At 51.0% G+C, this 14,355-nt stretch overlaps 1 protein-coding gene across 1 annotated transcript in view; it reads left to right on the top strand.

The window, feature by feature from the left end:
• Window positions 1-425: 425 nt before the first annotated feature.
• The window catches only part of CALB2 (calbindin 2), a 28,224-nt gene continuing 14,294 nt past the window's right edge, over window positions 426-14,355 (top strand). The window contains exons 1-2 of the mRNA XM_055552763.1: window positions 426-1,550; window positions 11,888-11,964. Coding sequence (XP_055408738.1) covers window positions 1,457-1,550; window positions 11,888-11,964 — 171 coding nt within the window. The 5' untranslated portion in view covers window positions 426-1,456. The remainder of the gene's footprint in view (window positions 1,551-11,887; window positions 11,965-14,355) is intronic.

The following is a 14,355-nucleotide window of genomic DNA, read 5'->3' as shown; positions in this document are numbered from 1 at the left end:
CCCAGCGGCTTTGGTGAATTCCTCAGCCCTGGACCAGACAGCATGGGGGCAGAGAGTGCATACAGGCCTGGAAAGCTGGCTTTTTATGATAACTTCTTTCTCTTACTCTGTTCCTGCAAGTAACTCAAAACACTTCTGTGCTAGGCAAAAAAAAAACCAAAAAAAAACCCACAAGTGGTTTTGGACTCTTCATTGTGTTGCCTCTTTCAGCCCTGCTCACTCAGGGCTCATCCCTCCCCTAAGGGGCAGCCTGCCCCTCTGTCTCCTCCTGGCGTTCCTCTCTCCCCTGGTGTCCTCCTTTTCATTCTCACCTCCCTGCCTCTGCTCTCCCTTTGGAAGGCAGTTCAGCTAACACTCATTAGCACATGCTAATGAGCATCAATTCATTTCTCAGTCACTCAGCGGGAGAGGAGAGAAAGGTGGGGACAAGCTGCCACTCTGGGGGTGATGGTTCACAAGGACAGGGCAGCCCCCCAGGTTCAGGCTCCCCAGGAGAATGGGAGGGAGCCCAGTTCCCAGCTGGGGGAGACCTGTCAATATTTTCGGGCTGTACCCTCAGCAGCTGTCTCCATCTTCTCTGAGATCAGCATTTTGAGATCGTTCCTAGGTCAATGTGGGACCCTCTGGGCCCACCAGCCTCAGCAAATTCCCATGATGCCCATAGGTGGGAGTGGCTAAGACCTGGGACAGGAGGCTCTAGTTCAGCCCCCAGGGCCTGTCCTAGGTGCTAGCAGGCATCAGAGGGTGGATCGAGGTACCCAGGTGAGGGCAATCAGTGGTAGCCCCTTCTCCACTCCCTGGGGGTCGCTGATTCCAGCCAACCCCAGTAAAGCCTAGAGAACCTCGGCTTCTTCCCAGGCCTTGGCCATTAAGAGACCATGATAGCAAGGAAAGAGGGCTGGGCAGGGCAAGTCATTTGAAGTCTCAAGTCCCCCTATCAGAAAAGTGGTCCCTGGTCTTCCTGCTGAGGAAGGGTCAGACGAGACAATGCATGAGAGAGTCCTAGAAGGACTCCGAAGTGCCAGGGCTAACGGTTTGTCAAACTTTTATTATTGGTGTTGGTGGTGGTGTTGTTACTACAGCTATTTATTATTGCCGCTGCTAGTGAGGATACGTGGTGGCTGCTCTCAAGATGATCAGAGAGTGGGAGAGGGAAGGCAAGGTCAACCTCTCCTTTGCACTTGAGGGCCTTCTCCCTGTCCAGGTCCACAGTGGTCTCAGCACAGACAGGCATCCCCACCCAGAAAATCCCTGCAGAGCCCCTGGGCGGCCGCCGCCCCGCTGAGACGCAAGCCGATTCTCTGAGCACGCGCGCCCTCTGCTGGCTGCAGGGCGCGGGCGCAGCCTCTGGATTGTATATAAAGGCAGCGTGGCGCGCAGGACCTGGCGAGTGCCTGGAGCGGAGCCGGCGCGCAGGGAGAGCGCGGTGCTGCCTGAGGTCTCTGAGCGGCTCGCCATGGCTGGCCCACAGCAGCAGCCACCTTACCTGCACCTGGCCGAGCTGACCGCGACCCAGTTCCTGGAGATCTGGAAGCACTTCGATGCAGACGGTCAGTAAAGCTCCAACGTGTGTGCCCGCTCGCCCCCAGGGGACCTGCAGTGGAGGGAAGGGGTCAGTCATGATGTGGGCAGGTGTTAGATTGCCCCTAGGGCATGTTTTGGCCGCAGAACCTGCTGAGGTCGGGGTCCTGAGTTTGGAAGACACCTCGCTGCCCAGTAACAACTGTCAGGAACTTTTCTCCCCTGACAGAGCCCACCGGCTTTTGCAGCCTCATTCTGGGCAAGTTGGGGCTTCCCCAGCTAGGATGCCTGTGCTGGCAAGGCTCCCCAAGACTCCCCCTGCCATTTTATCTTCCCCCACCTTCCCCTTCAAGGTAACAGCCTGCCTTCAGCGGCTGCAGCCACAGGTCTCAGAAGCCCATTCATTTCTTCCCCCAAGTTCCCCTTTTGTTGAATACCAGGTTAGCCAAGTAGGGATCCAGGGGGCTGGGGCAAGCTGCGGGGTGCTGAAGGAACACCCTTGGCCTCCCCAGCCTGTTTGGTATGAGGAGGAATGGAGAGGACAGCCGGGCAGTGAGCATCCCCTGGGCTTCCTCTGTCATTTTCCATCCCTCACTGGCATGCAGGTCCCACTCACAGCAGCAGTGGGTGTGGTGGGGGCAAGCTTGGGGTGCCAGCCTGACGCATTCTTTCAGGGTGCTAATCCTGGGTGCTTTGGGTGACTCCTTCCTTCCGTGGGTCAGGGGAGGCACCATCTTAAATGCCTCAGTGACTGACCCTCTGGTCTGTGTGGTCTTGATACTGACTAACCAAAAACCAAGGGCTGGACTGAATGACCTTTGGAAGTTGGCTCTAGGGATTCCAAGGGTCTAGGATGGTCTGACTCAGGCATAAAGGGAGGTTCCCTTTTAGAGGCTTCAGATATCACTAGAGACTTTTTTCTCTACCACTCCCCCTGGAGAAGGAAATGGCAACCCACTCCAGTATTCTTGCCTGGAGAATCTCATGGACAGAGGAGCCTCACAGGCTACAGTCCATGGGGTCGCAAGAATCGGACACAACTTAGCGACTAAACCACCACCCCCACCCCCACCCCAACTTAAGTGATCTTATTTCCTTCTCAGAAGTCCTGCCTGGGGTGGGCATCTGAAATGTTCTGGTATCTCACACCACTGGCAGGATGGTGGTCTAGGGTGTTTATCCTGGGACTAAGAGCGAAGTGGGTGGGAACCAGAAGGAGGATCAGGTGGAGGGTCCCTCCATTCTTCTCCCTTCCCTTCCTTGCCTCAGCAGGGTGGATGGAAAGGTGGCTGAGCAGGTACCTTGCCCCAGAGTGCTGTGGAGAGGCAGGGGTTAACAGGTATGCTGATGAGTGAAGATTTGTTCCCTAGGAGCCAACAAGAAATTTGGGGCTGAGAGGCCATGTGATCTGCCTAAGAATTACTGAAGGAGGAGGGTAGATTGTTAAATCTGTAAAATGGGGCTAAGGAGGGGTTGTGTCTCCAGTCCATGGCTGGTGCCATAAAACTCCCTCGGGGGCAAGGGCTATGAGAAGATTGTCTCATATTCCAGGTGACATGACAGTCCCTAAGGCTTCTCCTGCCAGTTTATCTGCACCAGAGACTTGCACGATTCAAGGAAAGTTACCAAGTGGCCAAGGTTATACCACCGGCCTCCTGCCAGATGAGTCAGCTATAAACAGAGGACTCCACAGTTCTCCTCTCCCCCTGTTCTCACAGGGACAACCAATAGCACTCTCGATAATCAGGCAAACCCTCACACATGTCTGAGACTTTGTACTTTTCAAAACACAATCACACCTTCTTGAGCTCCACACAGAGAGGCTCTGGGCAGATCATGACTCTCCTCATGCAGATGAGGGAACAGACACGAAGTGTGACTTTTCTAAGGTCATGGAGCAAAGTGGCCCCTGGCCACTCTGATTTCCCTACTCTGATTTCTGGACACCTGCTTCCCCTGCCATTCACTCACAGAAGAGCCCCTGACCCAGCCCTGGAGGTGATAGGCAGTTCCTTTAATACTAGAAAGGGGTCCTTCACATGGCTGGAGCATAGCTAAGCTAGCATGAGTCCCCTCCTGAACTCTCAAGGCTGCCAGTGAGCTTCCCTCTCATCCCTGAGGTGCTCCCTGCCCTGGCCGGGCCTCCTCTTACTAACTCTGGCTTCTGTTTTTATCTTGGGGTTCTTCCCGACTCTCCTGCCACTCAGAGAGTTAAAGACCTCTGGAAGACTCAGCTCACCAGGTCTCTGGAGTGAGCTCACTGGAGCCCAATTAGTCCCAGCCACTAGGGAGCACCGACCCACCCCTCCTGGACTCTAGTAAACAGAGGCCAGGAGTCCGAGGAGAAGCTGGACTCTGAGGAGAGTGAGGACGAGGCAGGGGATCTAACCCTTACTCTGCCCATTTCTAACAAGGAGGGAAAGCCAGCAGCATCCTGGTGACTTTGCACAAAGAGAGTAAATCCAAGATTATCATCAGCCTTGTGGAGAAAGGAAGGAGCAGGTGTCTGGAGAGGGGAAACTGGGCCTCAAAGAGGCACCATTCTTTTCACAATACCACATCGCTAAATGAGAGGGTGGGGGGGCCCATGACTCCTCTCCTGGTCCCCCTCCCACCCCTCCTCAGTGGCCACACAAGGCCAGGTGCTTGGCAGGGTTCAGGTGTTGTCCTCAAAGGCAGCGGTGAAGGAGACAGCAGTCCAGTGCGCTCTGCGAGCCTGGCTGAACAACCTTTACGTGCCCTACACGACTAAGTCCACTGTTTTGTTGTTTCCTGGTCACTCGTTTGTCAGAACCTTTCTCACTGTGCAAGATTCGGGCTTCAGAGAGATGCCCAGTTCCAAGCTGACGCTGTCCTGTCTGTGGTTCTGACCACACGGCCACCAGGCTCCTAATCTGCTGACCATCAGGAGGGGGTCTGTGAGGAGCCAAGATCTGCCCTTGGCCTTTGCTACTCTTTGGAAGCTGGTGCAAGCCTGGGATCCTTTCTCTCCCAGAGGCCAACAGACATTCACAAGTCAGCACAGGGAATCCCACTCATCCCAGGAAGCATCCTACACGGATACACTCATGCGTATACATAAAGCTGTGTGAACACAGGGGTCTATTACCAAGTTCTTTGGGAGACTGATCTTTTGAGAAAGAATGTGCTTCCCTAGGGAACAGGAAAATGAATCCTCTAATCTCTACAGTGGAATATTATACAACCAATGGGACTGAGATGGGGCTTCTATACATGGAAAAACGTCCAATGTGTATTACCGACATTTTTTTTAATTGCAGCATGACACTGTTATAGTATGAGCCCATTTTTACTATTAATGAAACAAGTATGATGGAAAATATTAGAAAGAACATAACAATAGTGGTCTTCTCTGCAGAGTAGATGATGTCAAATTAAAAGGCATTTTCTTTAACTTTTGATGTTAATTTCTATAGTGTTTTACAAGAGCCTGGGCTTCTTGTATAACTAGCAAAATAATAAAAAGAGTCAAGAAGAAAATAATTTTATGGGCAGTGCCCCCCCAAAAGAAATACATCTCTCTCTCCAGTTGTGGGCCTCTGCCCAGAGTTCTGTAGGCCTCTGTCTGCCTTCAGATGGCCCTGGTGATGCAGGAGACTCTCAAAGCCTTGCACAGGGCCTGAGCCTTGCTCCATACGGTGTGGCCCCAAGGACTGAAAATTACTGACAGGGAGGACCACCAAGAACTAAGGAAGGCCCTGCCCAGTCTTCCCACCTCTCTCCACAGGGGTAATAACAGAAGCATCCTCCCAGCCCACCCCCTACAGGGAACACTGGCCGGCCAGACGGAGAGTGGCCAGGCCAGCTCTCAGTCACTGATGAGCTTGTGTCCCTGATGGGGAAGCTGAACAGCAGTGCCTCTCAGAGGTGGAGAGAGGCCTGGGCAGCTTGCCCTGGAATTCTCAATGAAGAAGGCTTTTGAGATACTGAAAAGAAGACCTCTGTGCATAAAATAGGGCTTCCCTGGTGGCTCAGACGGTAAAGAATCTGCCTACACGGCGGGAGACCTAGGTTCGATCTGTGGGTTGGGAAGATCCCCTTGAGGAGAGCATGGCAACCCACTCCAATGTTCTTGCCTGGAGAATAGCCATGGACAGAGGAGCCTGGCAGGCTGCAGTCCATGGGGTCCCAAAGAGTCAGACATGACTGAGCAACTAAGCACAGCACAGTGAACCTGCTGTTGATCACAGGGAATTTTACTCAATGCTCTGTGGTAACCTAAATGGGAAGGAAATCTAAAAAAGGGTGGATATATGTATAACTGATGCACTTTGCTGCACAGCAGAAACTAATACAACAATGTAAAGCAACTATACTCCAATCAAACTCGATAAAAGGAAAAAAAAAAAAGACTTGCCCAGAAAGGGTTACAGAGTATCCTGTACCTAGGCATTTACACAAACACAACCACTGTTACTGTGCAACACAACTGTGCTGTTCACAAGATGATCATGCTGCTAAGTCGCTTCAGTCGTGTCCGACTCTGTGCGACCCCATAGACGGCAGCCCACCAGGCTGCCCCATCCCTGGGATTCTCCAGGCAAGAACACTGGAGTGGGCTGCCATTTCCTTCTCCAATGCATGAAAGTGAAGTCGCTTCAGTCGTGTCCGACCCTTAGCGACCCCATGGACTGCAGCCTACCAGGCTCCTCTGTCCATGGGATTTTCCAGGCAAGAGTACTGGAGTGGGGTGCCATTTCCTTCTCCATAGGATTTATAAAAATGATTGCTTCTTAGAACATTAAAGTCAGAGGGTCTGATGCCAGGAGGGAGCCAGCGCTGTCTGAAGGCGGTTTTCTTTTAACCCTGTCGGTGTTTGTTTTTCTGTGGGGTCCACGTGTCCCGTTTGCACCTGAGGTCGGGATTTGGGGTTCTTTGGGGATCTTTGGGGCGTCCCGCCCCACCTGGGTAAGCCCTAAGAATAAGGCCCCCACCCCACCTCCGCTTTCACCCCCAAGTCCCCCATTTATTTTGCCTACAGTGCCCTTTGGTGTGGATGGCCACAGCGCGCCAGCCCTGCACAGGGTGCCCTTCGTGTGGACTCGTGCCCCATGGCCCAACCTCTCCGAGGGTGATGGTGTCAGCTGAGTGGGGAGGCAGCTGTGTCTGAGAAGAGCTGGGGCTCCCCAGGGAGGCAGCTATGGGGACGTTTGCACAAACAAGACACTTCAGCCTGCCCCGCCTCACCAGGGCAGCCAGCAGCGATCCCGCATCCCTGCCCTACTCGCCTTGTTTATCTCCCTCTAGACTTGAGTAGTTTCAGTAGCTGAGCCCCTGGGGGAGGTTTCCAGGGCTAAGGAGACCTCTTGGGGAAACCTCTTCTAGTACCCAGGGAGCCAGAATTAATAGAGCAGGCATGCGGCTCTTCAAGAACTGAGCCTCTCCAGCTCTGACCCACGGGGCTGTCCTGGCAGATTGCATCAGATCCCACCTTTGCCCAGCCAGTCCCAGCCGGGGCCTCTGGCTTCGGCCCTCTGCCTCCCCTCCTCTCTCGCCCAATCTGTCCCATCCTTCTGGCCTCCACCCCTGGGAGTTGGCCCAGCATTAGGCTGCCAGATGTCCACAGATTCAGGGGACCCAGCTCCAAAGCCAGTGTTCCAGAAGCAGCTCGGCGCAGAAACACAGATAAAGTCAAGTGTCTGAATATTCATCCAGTAGCTGTGCGCACTGGGTTCTTCCCCCAGGAGCCTCTGGGAGACGTATGTCTGTGTCTGTCTGTCTGTGTCTGTGTAAGACTGAACAAGAGAGAAACCAAAACAAAACAGAGATATGGACAAAGGTTGTCCCTGGAGCAAGTCAAAGGAAAACAGGCTGTAAGCTGTGGTTCGGTCTCTTTCCCCTCAAACTCCTTCTCTCTAACGTGAGGTCGATTGCACCCGTCTGCTTACCTGGCAGGGTCCTGAAGACCAGATGGGACAGGAATTGGAGAGCTCTTTGTATGGTGTACACTGTGCAAAGGTATATTATCAATACTGGAGCAGGGCCAGAGGAAGCCTGTTTCTTGCCACAAAGGGTGAGATGTGTTCCAAGAAAACCAGGGCTGAGGGTAGAAGGTTACTTGCTCTTTCATAAATTTGAGCTCCTGACAGGGAGCCAGGAGGCATGGCCTCCTGGATGCTTTCTTGGGCAGCTAACTTGAAACTGCCTAATTGCCCTTTTTGATTTCCTTAAACAGAAGGGACACAGAATAATACAGATTGGTGAGCACGCACCGCCACAGTCCCAGCTCCACGCTTCTCAAATGAGCATACAGGAGGGCTGGTTCAAAAGCACATTTTCAGGACTCACTGCCAACAACTGTGCTTCAGCCAGTTTGGGGTTGGTTAGAAATGTGCATTTCTAACAAGCTCCCAGGTGATATTGACACTATCAGGCCCCGGCCGCTCTCTGAATAGTGCTGGTCTAGGCCACTCTTGTCAAAAGAGGTGCTGTCGCTTAAAAGGAAACCCTGGTCTACCACCTCAGGCTTCACACCAGCCCTCCACCTCAACCTCAAAGTGAAAGTGAAGTCGCTCAGTCATGTCTGACTCTTTTGCGACCCCATGGACTGTAGCCTACCAGGTTCCTCCATCCATGGGATTTTCCAGGCAAGAATACTGGAGTGGGTTGCCATTTCCTTCTCCAGGAGATCTTCCCAACCCAGGGATTGAACCCGGGTCTCCCGTATTATAGGCACACACTTTACCATCTGAGCCACCAGGGAAGCTCGACCTCAAAGGTGAAACCAAAGGCACGGTCTCTCTAGGGAGGAGAGCTCACATTCAAAAGCAGCGGTTCCCAAATGTTCATGCTCCTATGTTGTTAAAATGCAGATTCTGATCAGCAGGGCTGGGGTGGGGCCTGGGATTCTGCATTTCTAACAAGCTACCATGTAATTCCAGTGTTCCCATTCCACAGACCACACTTTGATGTCAAGCTCTCATACTCCAGATCTGCCAAGTTAGAACTTCCATTTTAACAAGCTCCCCGGGTAATTCTCACATACCTTAAAATTTGAGACAGGCTGCTCTAAAGCCGTCCTTAGTCCTGACTGCACCTCACAATTGCCCAGAGAGCTTTGAAAACATGCCCGTGAGACACCCCCACCCCATTAAATCGGGAGCTCTGGGGGTAGGGTCCAGGCAACGGTGCTGGTTTAATAGCTTTCTGGGTGATTCTAATACCTAGCCTGGGCTGAGAACCAGGATGCTGAAGCTGAGCAGTAATGCTGCAACTCTTTGGGCCAAAGGGTTTATAGCCATGGATCGGTTTGGAAGACCTTAAAAGCACAGAATATAAAATGATGCTTTTCAGTTATGTGAGATTTTACATTTTCCAGAATGCTATCACAGCTTTGTGTTGTATGGCTGTCACAATGACTCTATATAAAGTTTTTTTTTTTAAAAAAAGCATAAGTAGTTTTGAACATAAACAGTTTCAGCCGTTTTAGAGATCAAGAAAAATCAAGAGTTCAGAGAGACTGACTGGCTCAACATCACATGAACAGTCACAGAAATGATGATAGCCTTACAGCTCTTACTCAGGCTCCTCTTAGCTGTTCAACGCTCAGGAAATCTGTACACACAAACGTCAGTGAGAAACAGACCCCTTTCCGCCATGGGGCAGGCCGTTCTTCAGTCAAGGTCTTCCAAGTGTCTGTGGCCAGATCAACTGTGAAGAAGAGCTGACTCACTTCAGAATCTGGGGAAACCGAGGTACAGTGGTGGTGAAGAATGGTAGCGACCCTAGAATGAGGAAAGATGCAGGGTCCCTGGCTCCACCCAGCCCCTCCCTAATGTTCACAGGGTATGGTTTGATGTGGAGATTAGAAGGGATGGTTGTTGTGTTAACCACATCCTTATCAATGCCAATCCTCGAGGTCTGTGGGGTGGCCAGCCACCCCACCCCCATATAAGATGGTCATAGAAAAAGCAAACCACCTGCCTAGTGTTGAAGTCCTCCCTGGAAGCTGGCAGGCCAACCTGTCCCCTACTCCCACCTTGGATAACAGGTGCCTCCTGCCTGATGGGCAGGGAGTCGCTCTGAGGGAAGCCAGGGTAGCGGAGGCCCTTCTCCCACGTCCGTGATGGAAGATGCCTTGTCTGCCCCCTGCAGCCTACCTAACCTCTGCTCCTCACCCTCTCCCTTCAGCTGGCAGATACCTCTGTTCCTGTGTGGCTCCCTCACCCCAGGAGACCATTAAATGCTCTTAGGGAACAGGCCTATATCTAAACTTGGCTATAGTTCCCACAGTGTTGAACTTGTTATTCAGTTCAAAAAAAAAAAAACACAAAGGCTGTAGAATTGAACCACATTTCTGTTCCTCTGCACAGAATGAGGTACTGGTGGCTAGAGGGGTCATGCAGCCCCCTGCTACTCAGCCTGCACAAGTCGGACTCAAGGAGTTTCTTTCCATGGGGGCGCTGGCTGGCTCCTGGCCCCCTGCTGCCTCTGCTAGTAGCTGGGGTTTCTCCGCGAGGCCTTCCCGCCCATGCTGTCCAAGTAGCCCCATAGTTATATCAGCCTCCTCCTAGTCCACTCGTGAAACAGACTCACAGCCACTGACTCACATGTCCATCCAGCCCGGGGCCAGCCCACCTCTGAGGCCTCTGCTACATTTAACCCCAGTGCGTGCTCACTGTACGAGCTCCACACACACCACCCCACTGCAACCTCAGCCTCGGGCTTCTCCTGGACCCAGAGGTGAGCTCAGCTTCCTGCCTGAGAAATATAGGAACAGCCAGATCATGGCAGGGAGCGACCCAGGGAGACACAACGTACTGGTTCCTCCAACTCAGAGTCACTGTCCTCAGGCGACTGCCTTTTTGTCTTGAAAGCCCTTCATCCCCGCCCCCCTTTCCGCCACCCCACTCCAGCTGGCCTCGCTGGCAGTAGGCACACACTCGTGAAATTTCAGCTCTCCTAAGAAGCTTTGCAGAACATCCTAGAAGAAAGATGACCTCCCTAGCCTAAGGGAAAAAGGTAACTCAAATCTTTCCCCACCATGCACTACTCCCCAACCTGCAGTAACAATCGTATCTTTTCCCTGCAGATAAAAATACATAATTGATCTCACATGATGCCCTCCATGCACTTTCCATATTGTGGCATTTTTCCTACTAGAGGGCACCAGTAAGGTTACTTATTATCATGGGGCACTGGAGGGGAGGCTGGGAAGAACACACACTCCCACTCTGACATCCCCCTCCACCCTCCCAAAAGCCCCCACCAAGGCCAGGGTAAACACGTCTTCTTTATTCTGTTTAGTGTGTAACTCTGTACGCCCCTGACACAAGCTACCACCTCCCTTTCCTTTTCAAGTTGAATACTCTCTATGAGAAACTTCCTCAACTGCTTCAGTTCAGATTTGGAACTTGACCTTTAGCCAGTGGTTTCTTGCTATAGGCATGAAAATCACTTGGGGAGCTTTTTAAAACATCAGGTGCCCCCATACCATGGGATAGACACTCTGCCTTTCTCCTTCCACTCTTCCCTCTGCATCAGTTTCCTGGAGCTGCCATGACAAAGTACAACAAACTGGGGTTAAAACAACAAGAATCTATCCTCTGACAGTCCTGGAGGCGCAAAGCCCGAAATCAAGGTGTAGGCAGGGTTGGTTCCAGGCTCTGAGGGGTAGCATGTCCCACGTCCCTCTCCTGGCTCTGGTAGTGGCTAGCAACCCACAGCACCCCTTAGTCTGGAGATGCACCACTCTGATCCCTGCCTCTCTTCACGTGGCCTCCTTTCCTGAGTATCTCTCTGTGTCTTCACATGGACTTCTTTTAAGGACACCAGTCACTGGATTTAGGGCTAGTATGATCTCATCTTAACTAATTACATATGCAAAGACACTATTTCCAAATAAGGTCACATTCTGAGTTCCAGGTGGACAACCTTCAATTCAGTATAGCCTCCAACTTGAGTACACCAAAGACTCAAGTTTTGCCTCCCACCCAATCCACCCTGGTGACCGGGGCTTGGCACCTGCCCACAAACCTTGAGGCCGATGACCTGTTGTCCCCTGTTAGAGCTCCAGCTCCTGCTGCTTGCCCAGCGGGCAACAGAGGGACAGCTGCCAGCCCCTGCTCCCTCTGAGGCATGGTCCTGACGCCGGCCCCTCCCAGTGCTTTCTGACTACTAAACGTACACTCCAAACAACACCGTTATTCATCTTGGATTTCTATGGTTGCAAATGCCTAGAGGACAGGACCCACATCCCTAACAGTCCAGGGTTGGCCCGGACACCTGCTTAATGACCAGTGAGGAGAACAAGTTCTCCGTGAAGCCCCCGACCTCCCCACCCCACCCACTGTAAATATTTCGCTTGGAGATTCATTGCTTTTTTTTTTCTTTGCTATCTTTGCAGGAAATGGGTATATTGAAGGTAAAGAGTTAGAAAACTTTTTCCAAGAATTGGAGAAAGCAAGAAAAGGCTCTGGCATGGTAAGCCCAGTCCCCTCTCCCATTACTACTTGGAATTTTCTGTCATCCTGACCATGGCTTTGAGTATTATCTGTCCTAGGTCATGCATTCCATCAGCAGCCTGACATCTCTCGTCTTGACCCTTAGAGTTTTTCTTTTATTTGGAAGGATTTTTTAAATTGATATAGTCCCTAAAAAGGGTACTTTACCTCACTATCCTTGGGTGTCTGGAACTGAGGGGTGTTCATGGCTACCATAGGTTGATAAATGCCCCCAAAACTGCAAATTTTGTGCCTGTGTCTATAAACATTATCTTTTCCTAGAGAAGAGTCCATAGCCTACCTAATATGCTTAGAGGCATCATGACTCAAGATTGGATGCCTAGGGGGTTTCCAGTGCCTTTATTCAAGACTAGAGTTTCTCAGCCTGAGCACTACTGATATTTGGGGTAAACGACCCTTTATCATGGGGGGCTGTCCTGGACACTGTAGGGTGATTAGCAGCATCCCTGGCCTCTACTCATGAGATCCTAGTACACCCCTCCAAACTGGAACAATCAAAAGTGTCTCCAGACGCTGCTAATATCCCCTTCAGGGGATGCAGAATCGTCCCCACTTAAGAACCACTGTTCTAGACCAACCGAGGCTGGAACTCAGCAAGGACTTAGAGAAGAATGGAGGACTGCTCCAAACCAGTATCTGAGCTGGATCGCACTGGCTCATTTGCGCAGGTGTCGGACGGCCCTTCATGGCCTGGAGTGACTCCAGATCACATCCCAGCCCCTTAATGGCAGGTACCTTGTCCCTCCTGGTGCCAACCTGGCACTACTGACACGAAAGCCCTTTGGGGGGAGTCTAACATATTGAAAAGGTAAGGAGATTGGAGCTAGTCCATTGTGATTCTCATGTCTGGCTCTCAAATATATGGAGTCAGACCAACTCCCTCCCTCCAGCTCCTGTGGGTCTTTTCACGGGAGGTCTCTCCATTCTCCCCTTATGCGTGTCTGCTGGCTAATCCACTGCTTATTAGCAAGTCTTCATGGAGCCTTTGGGAGATGAGTCACAAGCCCACCGGTGGGCACTCGGTTCTGAGCTCGGCAGTGGGCCCCAGTGAGGAGGATGTCCAAGAGATGGGCTTAAGTGGTGGAGGTGATTCACGGGTTTGTTTATCAACAGTCCTCTATCACTCCTCATTACTAGGATAATGAAGCCCAGATCATGGAAAACACAGGCTTCTCAGCTGGTCCTGGGATCTTGAGGTAGATGGAGGAATGTGATTTTATGAAGTGCTTCAAATCTGAAATCCTTCTCTTAGTCATTCCCTTCCTCAGATGGCATCAGGGGTGATTTTCAAGTCTGTCAACAACACTCTCAATTAACATCATCTTGGACTGGTTCTCAGAGCAGCTGTTACATGGCAGGAAAAATACTGGTCTTGGAAACAGGAATCATGAGTTCACATTCTGGCTATACTAACTGGTGACCTCAGGAGAAGCCACTGCATCTCAGCCTCCATTTGTATGTAAAACAGTCAGGTTACTAGCTTCATGGGGATTGTTGTGAAATATGAACAGGGTAAATAGACCCTTACTTGTGATAAGGGTCTAGGATCATTCCATGCACATCTGCAAATGTAAAGCAATAAATATCGATAAACAAACACATATTGGCAAATTGAGACCAGTCCCAAAGGTTAAAGAAAAAAAAAAAGACAACAGAAGGGATTCAGAAAAGACTGTGAGAATTGGTAGAATTCTTCTAGGCCCAGTCCTAGGAAACACACACCCACTAGAAAACCTTCAGCGAAACAAAGAAAAGGCATCAAGTCCCAAAATAATTCATCACTGATTAAGTATAAGGAAGAGCTTGTTAATGGAAATAATCAATCAGCAGTACCCCAAACCAAGAGAAGCTCTGAGAACTTCAAGAAGGGCTTAAATTTAAGTTAGGTGACGATGGCCCAACAGAACTTTTGAAGTTCTATGCTTTTTAGTAGTCACACTCATCTAGTGGACTATTTAAATGATCCCTCAGCTAATATAGACTTTCTCTTCACATTCTTCCTGGCCTAAATTCACAGTGAAAAGCATTGTAGAATTGCCAATTAGTCTTTAAAGAAGAAAACGAGCGATTCCCCTTGCTCTGGTGGAGTGCCTAGAACCTACTGGGGGGCCTTGCAATAAGCTGGGCTTATTAGAAGCTGCCTCAGTAAAATGTTGGGACCTGAGTTCTCACATCTGCAATGGGAATAAAGCCTCACCCTTCCATTCCAAAGGCAGAGGGTGTGTTTACCTATGTGGTACACAGCATCTCCACATGTCCTGTTCCCCTTTGCAAATTATGTGACTGAGCCTGAAAGAAGGCTTCCCAGGTGGCACAAGTGGTAAAGAATCTGCCTGCCGAGGCAGGAGAT

This window comes from Bubalus kerabau, chromosome 17 (assembly GCF_029407905.1).
Source record: "Bubalus kerabau isolate K-KA32 ecotype Philippines breed swamp buffalo chromosome 17, PCC_UOA_SB_1v2, whole genome shotgun sequence".
NCBI lineage: Eukaryota > Metazoa > Chordata > Mammalia > Artiodactyla > Bovidae > Bubalus > Bubalus kerabau.
Note: the sequence above shows the minus strand (reverse complement) of the source record. Positions and strands in the feature narration are given on the sequence as shown.